Source organism: Podarcis erhardii (genome assembly GCF_964252035.2).
Source record: "Podarcis erhardii genome assembly, chromosome: 13".
NCBI classification, from domain to species: Eukaryota; Metazoa; Chordata; class Lepidosauria; order Squamata; family Lacertidae; genus Podarcis; species Podarcis erhardii.
In genome coordinates, this window is record NC_138502.1 from 13,000,805 (window position 1) to 13,011,438 (window position 10,634).

Consider the following 10,634-nt stretch of genomic DNA (forward strand, 5'->3'; position numbering starts at 1 on the left):
TGGTTTGAGTGCTGGACTTTGACTGAGAGAGACTTGGCTTTAAAGTCTCACTCAGCCACTGAGTGTTTTCTCTCATCTAAACCTATCACATTGGATAAGGTTGTGAGAGCCATGTACATTGCCTGAAGCAGCTTGTAGTTAAAAAATGTAATATCTAAATAGATACAATCATAGATTTGTAAAGTTGGACCTGGGATCTTTGGTATGAGCCACAGCCCTTCCCGATACTAATTGGGAAAGTATCAAAACTAGAGTTGGGGGGTTGATGTAGGAATATCCCTAAGTGTGCAGTATAAATAATACTATGATTGGTCATACTACATAACCAAGGGATATAAAACACAGACACAGCAGTGTCTTCCTGAGGGAGCTCCATTTGGCCAATGTGACTGATGCCTAGGGAAAGGCCCAACTGGTTACAATAGAGAGCAGCTCCCTGTAAATTTGTATCCGTAAACTAAGCTTCAATGTTTATTAGAACATGGCTGTGCAATTTACTTAGTAGGCAGGGTGCAAATTCCCTACATCCCTGCTTACTAAGTAACCTTCAACACAGCTCAACACAGAGCTGGCTCATTTACTGTTATGTATGTATTTAGTTAATTAGGTAGGCAGGCAGATAACTCTATATACCGTTCTATATTTCAAAGAAACCTCTGGATGATTTGCATGATCATAAAAGCATCATCGAAAAATACAAAAAAAATATTATTATTCCACGTTTTATAGACGTGCAAAACACTTGGATAAAACAACCTCTTAAAGCAATACAGTGGTGCCTCGCAAGACGAAAAGAATCCGTTCCGCGAGTCTCTTCGTCTAGTGGTTTTTTCGTCTTGCGAAGCAAGCCCATTGACGGCTTAGCGGATTAGCGCTATTAGCGGTTTAGCGGCTTTTAGAGGCTTATCGGCTTAGCGGATAAGCGGCTTAGCAGCTTAGAAAAAAGGGGGGAAATAAAAAAAACCCCGCAGGAACTCACAAGACATTTTCGCCTTGCGAAGCAAGCCCATAGGAAATTCGTTTTGCGAAGCGCCTCCAAAACGGAAAACCCTTTCGTCTAGCGGGTTTTCCGTCTTACGAGGCATTTGTCTTGCGGGGCACCACTGTAGTATAAATGAAAACAACTAATATATGTGTGCCATAATAAGTACTAGTAGTTCCAAAATGTAGTAATACAAGAAAGCTAACAGTCCCTACCAACCAGATATGCAAGAGTGTAGCTTTTAATGTTTGGTGTTCTTGTTGTTGTTGAGTGGTTTCCTGTGTTTTTGTTGGAAGCTACCCAGAGTGGCTGGGGCACCCCAATCAGATAGGTGGGGTATAAGAAATAAAAAGTTGTTGCTGTTGTTGTTGCTGTTGTTGTTGTATGTTTAAAGGGAGCAGTAGCACTCGAACCTGCTGTCATCTCCCCAACTTAAGCTCACACTACATGGTGAGGCAAAATTACACACATTATTCCCTTCGAGCTCCCTGCTCTCACCATGGAGCACCCAGAGGCACCTTTGCTGCCTCCAGTGACCATCCTTGTTAAATGCATATATTTACATGATTCATTAAAAACATAAATAAACAGCGATGCATGGTGATGTGGCAGGTGATGTGTAGGACTCCAGAAGATACAGCTGTCAAAAAGTATATGGTGGAGAGAAAGACCTTGACAGAGAGATGAAGGTGGCCAGAGGATTGTTGAAGCTGGGTGGATGAGAAAGAAACAGGAAAACCACACTAATGACGCTCCCCATATCACCCCTTGCCTTCAGCCTCTCCCATTTCCCCCCATCATTATTTTATGATAACCCCTTTTATGCAAGCACCTTCCCTTCACTACATCTGCTATTTTTCTCATTTAGATAGTGCTTTAATGTGCGAGTGCAGCACACATCACATCAGCAAATAACAGAATTCATGTCATTAGCACCACTTCAAGAATTTTAACCAGAACACTTGATCCCATTGGCATGTCATAAACACTGGCTCTGGATCTGGGTTACTAATTGCGTCATGCACTCCTTTCTACATAGGTTTCCATGGGCCGCTGTTTTTCGGGCGCACACTCACACAACACATACATTATTGGTGGGAATTTGATTGGTCAATACAAGCTTCAACCTGCAGTGGACTGAAGTAAAAAACTGAAGTTCAGCACCATGGAGAGCTGCCCTGAAAGATTCACAGTTCAACCTTCATATTTGGCATGCTGGTTCGCTCAAGTGAAGGTCACTTCTCATCATTTAACTTAATGAGCCTAAGTTGTCTATGTCCCTTAATTTCAGTAGGTCTACTCTGACTAGCATTGGACACAGTTGTTTATTATTATTATTATTATTATTATTATTATTATTATAGCTTCAGTTTTCAATCTACGCTTACATTCGTTAAATTAATAGATGTCTGGTGGATTTTCTAAATGAAGCAACCACACTACAACTTGCACAATGAATGAAATGCAAACTTTGTGCCACCACACCACACCCTCACCTATACACATAAACCTCAGCTGTAGGGTCCAAATAGGATCCCCCGTCTTCTCTATCTTAGAGTTTTCCCAAGCTATACCTCCTCTGCAGCTACATCCTCTATCCCAGACCACACCACTCACCAGCCCTATTTTTCACCCTCATTGGGCGTGCTTGCCTGGCTGGAATGTATCTTTCTATTTTGGTAAAGCTCCTTGCTTCCCTGGATGGATGATAGATAGGCATGTAAGCATGTCCATCGTAACCAGCGCACTGTCCAAAGGTAAAATTTGCAATCATTGCTCCAGCCACTTTTACCCACCACTGGCATGTAGGCCCTGGAAGGTTGCTTGGGAAGGAATGTGACCTTGGGTCTGAAAAATATTCCCCTGCCATACACAGAATATGTCCAATTCCCTTGCCTAGCTTAAACCAGTGACATTCATTCTCCTCCTTTGTCATTTCCATATGGGAATTCTTGCTGGAAACTGCATTTTTCAAAGCATGCTGATGATTCCTGGAAGGACCCATTAGACTCGTATTGGAATTACAGAGTTACCTCAGGTTAAGTACTTAATTCGTTCTGGAGGTCCATTCTTAACCCGAAACTGTTCTTAACCTGAAGCACCACTTTAGCTAATGGGGCCTCTGCTGCCACCGTGCCACCAGAGCACGATTTCTGTTCTCATCCTGAAACAAAGTTCTTAACCTGAAGCACTATTTCTGGGTTAGCAGAGTCTGTAACCTGAAGCGTATGTAACCTGAGGTACCACTGTACAAGAAAGTTCTTTGCATCTCTTCATTTAATTTCTCTAGGGGTTAATTAAAATTATCCATTGATTCCACAAGGACAGTGCTCAACTGATCACTTTGGAGCTTCGTCCCTGCAGCCAAGTGTTCAATTTTAGATCAGAAATCAACTTGGTGAAGAGAATCACTAATGCAATCCCTCTCAAAGGACTCTAAGGCAGCATCCTCAACTCCCCATGCTACTGAGGGTAAATGTTTTGTTTTAGAATGATGCTGTTATTTAAAACGATCAGACAGTGAAGCTGAGTTAAGCTTTAAGTGACTTTTTATCGTGGGCCAACAATTAGTATTAATCGTAAGCATGATCGCAGCTTATCAACTATGAGTACCATATGGTAGTAATGACTCCTGCTTATGTGTCCTGACTCTTGTGCCAGTACTTGTCTAATGAAACATGCATTTGTGAATTTGCAAACCCCACATCAGTGTTCCCATCTGTGAAATACCCATCCACAAGATCACCTTACATGGACTGCCTTTAAAGATGTTTGAGAAAGTACAGGAGCTCAAATATTGATTTGGGGCCAGGCTGTTTGAACATATTATGCAAATATTGTACCATTTGTGGCCAATATGAGAAGAATAAAGGACTTACTTTATGTCAAACTAAAAGACAAGTGGTTCCATCCCCTTTTCAGAATAAGCTGTGCTCCTTTTCCTGTGGAGTTTGGAGTTTACAGGGTTAAAACTCTTTGGTGTCCTGTATCTGGGGAGTGGCCTGACGCAGGGCCGTACGTCACAGGCGTTGTCTGTGAGAGTTGGTTTCACTTTAGACTGAGAGATGCTGCAAAAGAAGCTGCGTGTGCTCTAAGCACGGAGAGATGCCGGAAAGTTCTGATGGATTTATTGCTGTGTAAATAAACACTTTTAGAGATAGCAACGAACTGTCTCTGGACTTGATTTATCCCTCTATCTCACACGGACGGCAGGACTGCTGCGACTCTGTTTTCCTGCCCAGGTCAGCCCCAAGCAGAACTGCGCAGGGAAGCGCTGACTGGATGACAGGATTTAATGGCCAAAGGTTATGGGTCTTCCGTGTTTCCTGCCAAGTGTGAGGAGGGAAGAAGGCTGCCAGCTTTAAGCTGCTTTGAGCTCCTGCCAGGAAGGGCAGTGGGAGACGCTGGTGGAGAGTGGAGCCAAGAGGAGGCTGCTTCGGAGGACCAACTAGCTGGCAACGCGTGCGTACGCTTAAGCCCCAGGGGGAGGAAGATGGCTGCTCAACCACAGCAAGGCCATGAGAGCTACCCTGGTGAAAGACTCAATGGGGCCAATTGGGAAGCCTGGTCAAAGCGCATGTACTGCTGGCTTGAAGAAAAACAGCTTTGGGAATGTACACAGGCTGAACCAGTTCTTGCCCAGCCCAGTGCTGCAGCTGCAGAGACTGAGAAGTCTGCAGGAGCAGTGGAAGCCTGTGAAGCAGACGTGGCTGATGCTCTGGAGAGAGAGCAAAGGGTGCTAGCCATTTTAAGGGCCAGCGTTGAGGCTTGGCTGTTGCCAAAGCTCCAAGGGAATAAGCTCTGGGTCGCATGGCAGGCACTGATGACGGCATGTCAGGCCGCAGTGGGAGCCAGACCAGAGGGGGCTAAAAGATGCCCAGAGAGAGCACCAAGCCCAGAGGGGGCTGGGACTGTTCCAGGAAGCTGTTTCTATGCTTCTGCACGTCTGTGTGATTGTCCGGAAGAGAGGCTGAGAGCTGGGAAGAAGAAGGCAGTTGCAGTCTGTTCCTCAGGCAGCTGGGCACCCAGGAGTGGGGGTGCAGGCCGTTCCAAGAGCTCTGGGAAAGCCAAAGTCTCCAAGAGTTGTTTGTGCTCTGAGGCGAAGTCCAACAGCGAAGGGCATTGTTCTGCAGAGGCTCTGGAATGCAAGGTCAGCCACCTGCTAGGAAGGCAGATAAGCGGTGGTTCTCAGACAGCGAAGTGTGAGAACACCAGCAGAGGCCTTGCAGCAACCATGGCAACCAGGAAGGACACTGGCAGAGGCCCCAGTGGGGGTGCGAGCATCGCCATGGCAACCTTGGAAGACAGCCAGAGAGCCACGTCTTCTCTTGTTGTCGATACGGGAGCTACCCACAGCCTAGTGCCATCTAGTGGGCTCCTGAGAAATTGCAAGAAAGTTAAAACTGGACGTTTTGTCTTCATGGCAGATGGCTCTGAGAGAGAGTTAACTGAGACTGGTTTTTTATACTGTCCCTTTATAGATCATGAGGTGCAAGCTTTTGTGGTCCCCGAGCTCGCCCATTCTCTTTTAAGTGTATCAGCTCTTATTGCTGATGGGTTTGATGTGGTGTTTACTAACAACATGTGTTATTTCTACAGGGATGGGAAGAAGCTCCACAGTGTTGAGGGGAAGGACAGGCTCTTTCTGGTGCAGATGCCTGTCACTGATGCTACTGTTGCAGAGTTCCCTGAAGAAGCACAAGTGCAGTGTGCAAATGTACCACCACACCATGATTGTTTACATTTGTGGCATCGCAGATTCGGACATGCAGGGTGGTCATATATTAAGAAAGCCGCAGAGAACACAATTGGGTGTGGGTTCAAGGCATGTGATAAATACTTAGATGTCAAGCTTGTAAAAAATCAAAGGTCACGACATGCACATATCCCAGGTCAGAAAGAAGGACCAGCAAACCCTTTGAGCTGGTTCATGCAGATTTATGTGGTCCGATGCAGGTAGCTTCTTTAAGTGGATCGAAGCATGTTTTGGTTCTGATTGATGATTTTTCGAGACACACCTGGCTGTTTACACTTAAACACAAGTGGGAGGCGGCTGCACTGATCAGGGATTGGATCACAGCGGTAGAGCTGCGTTTCTCCGCCAGGGTGGTTTCCTTTCCATCTGATTGGGGGACGGAGTTCACAGGTTCTGCGCTGCAATCTTTCTTCAGGCAGAAAGGTATCAGACATCGATTGACTGCCCCCTACAGTCCGCAACAGAACAGGGTTGCGGAGAGAAAACATCGCACCCTACAGGAAGCAGCAAATGCTATGCTGGCAGACTCAGGTCTGCCACAGCGCTTTTGGTCCGAGAGTTATAAGATGGCATGCTTTGTTCAGAACAGGGTGCCCAATTCAAGTGTGGGAGACATGCCCTACTTTCTGCTGCATGGGAAGAATCCCAAAGTGGATTTCTTGCGTGTGTTTGGCTGTGAGGCTTGGGTCCTCATTCCAAAGGCCACTCGCAGAAAGGGTGAACCAAGATCTAGGAAAATTATCTTTGTTGGCTATGAGCCGGGCTCAAAGGCGTGGCGTTTCGCATACCCTACTGGCAACCAGTCTAAGCTGCTTATTAGCGGCAGTGCTGAGTTTTGTGAGCAGAGTGGATGGAAACGTCTTCACGGGAACCCGGATGTTCTGTTAGACTCAGATGAGGAAGAGGAGGAGGATGAAGCTGAATCTGTTGCTGAGGTGGACAGTCCACAGCCACAGTCCAGAGCTGGGATCTCCAAGACAGAGGCTCCGAACCTCTCCAAAGGGGAGTCCCAAGACCCCTCCACAGGTCTCTGTCAAGTCTGAGCCAAGGAGTGAGCCATCCTCGCCAGCAGACCCAGCTGTGAGGCCAAAAAGGAGCAGCAGGTCAGAGGGGGAGGTTTCTGACACAGGGGATGGTGTGGCTGGCCCAAGTGAATCAGGCGCAGTTCCCCCAGATGCAGGACAAGAGGGTGTGTGGAGTGTGGAGTTTACAGGGTTAAAACTCCTTGGTGTCCTGTATCTGGGGAGTGGCCTGACGCAGGGCTGAACATCACAGGCTTTGTCTGTGTTGTCTGTGAGAGTTGGTTTCACTTTAGACTGAGAGACGCTGCAAAAGAAGCTGCGTGAGCTCTATGTACGGAGAGATGCCAGAAAGTTCTGATGGATTTATTGCTGTGTAAATAAACACTTTTAGAGATAGCAACGAACTGTCCCTGGACTTGATTTATCCCTCTATCTCACACGGACGGCAGGACTGCTGCAACTCTGTTTTCCTGCCTAGGTCAGCCCCAAGCAGAACTACGCAGGGAAGCGCTGACTGGACGGCAGGATTTAATGGCCAAATTTCCCACCTTTTCATATAAATTTTATCACAGTTCAAGGAGATATTTCAGCCATGCAAAAACAGTTGTGATATGAAGTAGGACCATAATCAGGGAGGGCTGGAGGAGGGTGGCCCAGAGAGGGTCCCTGGGCCTGAGTTTCCCCACATCTGACCTAAACTTTTTTAAGGACAGAAAATTACAGAGACAGACATTTTCATGACTTTATCAAATGCCATAACTGAAGGTGTCAACTCAATATTAATTGAATGAGAGTTCCACAATTTGGGGCCACCACTGATATGACCCCCATCTCTCACACTCACCAATCTAACGAATTCCAATGATACAGTATGAGTGCACTGGACTGATTGCTGGATATCTTAAGGTTATTGAGTGTTTAAAAGTTTTAAATTGTGTTCTTTTTATAATGTCACTTATATTGTTTAGTTTACATATATTACATTTGCAATGATATATTCCTGAAATGCCAAATAAAAGATCTGTGTCATCAATTAATTAAACACCTTGGAATTTAAGTGATGGGAGCAGCAGAAAATATTGAAGACATGGCAGTGAAAAGGAGACCTGACAGAATTCAAACACAAAAGATTGACTTTCTGTAGCTCCAAGCATGGGGAGGAAATGGAACTGTGCCCATCAATTTTGTATGGTTCATCCTCATGCTGGCAGGATGTCTGCTTAGAAACCAAATACTCAATGGATTCCTTCCCCAACCTTCCCCCTGCCATTTGTTTACCAAATCCTACTGCAATTAACAATGCCTTTGCCTCGTGGCTTTGTAAGGCGAAAATCCACCAGGTCCCTTTAGAAATCTGGTCCCGTGGACCTAATGGGAATTTAAAAGCCCCTTTTCTAACCATGCTTAGTACCATGATGTCAGCAACCAACGAAGTATCTGAAGAAAGATCTTCTCTAGATATAGCACTAACTGAAGCGGCATTGCAGCAACAGAATCTTCAGTGCTTGGACTTCCGAATGAATGGTGCAGAAGTTCCAGTTTTTATCCAGTGGACATTTGTCATCTACCTGAAAATTATCAGAAAGCTAACAGAAATGTAAGGTCTATCTACCATAGGTTACCTAAGGGTGTGGTTGTTTGGTCAGCTGGCTGGCTGGTTCCTTCACTCATAGAAGGAAGGAGATAGTGTTTAGAAAATTGATCAACTTATTGTGGGGGGCTTTTTGTTATGTTGTAGGTAGCTATTGCATAATTTGTTTGTGGAAATGGTTACACGTTACATGTCCAAGATGGCTGTACATTAGTGGAAGTTTCCATTGTTGTGTCAAGGAGATGGTGTAGAAAAAAAAGCTTTAGGTTTATGAAATCATAGAATCATAGAATCATAGAGTTGGAAGAGACCACAAAGGCCATCAAGTCCAACCCCCTGCCAAGCAGGAAATATTTTAGCACATGACCTCAAAACTCTCCAACAGAGATCCTTACTCAATCAATTATTTATTAGGTGATCACAGACTTGCTAAAGGTGTGAACCTGGAGTTCATTAGAGTCTTCTTCACCATCTGAACCAAGCACTGATAGATCAGTATAGTTCAAATTATTTTAAAGGTGCCTAGAATTCAAGAGAAACCACATTTAAATTTGAAAGGAGCAATTCTCACAAATAAGCCTGAGATCCGGACAAAAAGGAATACTTATTCACACAGCGCATTGCTAAGCTATGGAATTCGCTACCACAAGGTGTGGTAACCTGGGTGGCTTTCAAAGGGGCTCAGTCAAATTCATGGAGGATAAGGCTCTCCATACTGGCCTTATGGGTGGTATGGCTCTAAATACTAGTTGCTCCGAATCACAAGTGGGGAGAGCTCTGCCGTGCTCGTATCCTACTTGTAGGCTTCCCATTGGCTGGTCACTGTGGGAAAAGGATGCTGGATGAGAGGGGCCTTTGGTCAGATCCAGCAGGATTCTTCTTATGTTCTTATGTCCAACAAGAGTTGATCATAGGTTAGTTGAAAGACTGCAAAGTCACACAAAATGCGTTGTTCACAAATACTAAAACTGTTACCCCTTGCATACTTTTCCAAGGGATTGGTTCCATTGAACTCAGCAAGACTTACCTCTGAGTAAAACAGAAAAATCAGGGTGTAAATCTTCTATTTGACATACCTAAGGCAACTTGAATTATAGGCTGGTGCCCATTTTGCAAGCATTAAATTGACGAGTGACCTCCAACATTCTGGACCCAGAAGAGATGGGGTGGAACTGGGGGGCAGAACAGTGTGTAGCAGGGCGGGTGGGCTTATGTGCATTCCACCAATGCACATGGGGGCCACGAACACAATCCCACACAAATCAGGGGTTGCCTGTAATTCTAACCCTCGTCTCTTTATCTGCAGCTCTTGTTATGTCTCCAGGAACCCCTCTGGATGATGACATGAGAAGAGGCAACCAGTCCTGTTTGACTGAGATTGTATTTGTGGGCTTCTCAGACTTCCAGAGCATGCAAGCGCTCCTTTTTTTGCTGGTACTAATGTTCTACTTGGTGGCATTGATTGGGAACAGCCTGATATTGATCATCACGGTTGCCGAGCCTACCCTTCACACACCAATGTACTTCTTCCTCCGGAACTTGTCCTTTTTGGAAATCGGCTACACCACATCCATCATCCCGAAGACACTTGAACATTTACTGTCAGAGAATCAGACCATATCCTTTGTAGGCTGCGGGATTCAAATGTATTTCTTTATTCTCTTTGGTATTACTGAGTGTTGCCTTCTTTCTGTCATGGCATTTGACTGCTACGTCGCCATCTGTAAACCCCTGCAATACTCCAGCATCATGAGCCCTAAGGAATGTGCTCTGCTGTCTGCTGTTTCATGGGCCATTGGTAGTTTGGTGGCTTTGGGCCAGTCCATTTCTATATTTACTCTTCCCTATTGTGGCCCTAACAGAATCAGCCATTTTTTCTGTGATATTCTGCCCGTTTTGAGACTGGCTACCACCGACACCTTCAAGAATGAAGTGGCAGTTGCTACGGTAACTGTGTTCTTTATCCTGGTACCATTTTTGCTCATCCTGTTGTCGTACATGCTCATCATCGCCACCATCTTAAGGATGCCTTCAGCCAAGAACAGGCGCAAAGCCTTCTCCACCTGCTCCTCACACCTCATTGTCGTTTCTCTTTTCTACGGAACTGTCACTTTCACCTACGTTCGACCCAAATCAGTCTATTCCCTAGACAGCGACAGGATCCTCTCTCTCCTCTACACAGTAGTGACACCATCATTCAACCCAATTATTTATAGCCTGAGGAACAAAGAGATAAAAGCTGCTTTCAAGAAATCAATAGCAAGGAAGGAAGGTCTTTCTTAG

General features: G+C 45.3%; 1 protein-coding gene across 1 annotated transcript; it reads left to right on the top strand.

Moving 5' to 3' along the window:
* Nucleotides 1-9,695: 9,695 nt before the first annotated feature.
* On the top strand, nt 9,696-10,634 carry LOC309328427 (olfactory receptor 10A4-like; the record flags this gene model as incomplete). Its single annotated transcript, XM_081838427.1, has 1 exon — nt 9,696-10,634. One exon carries the CDS (start codon nt 9,696-9,698, stop codon nt 10,632-10,634), a length of 939 nt encoding a protein of 312 aa, XP_081694553.1.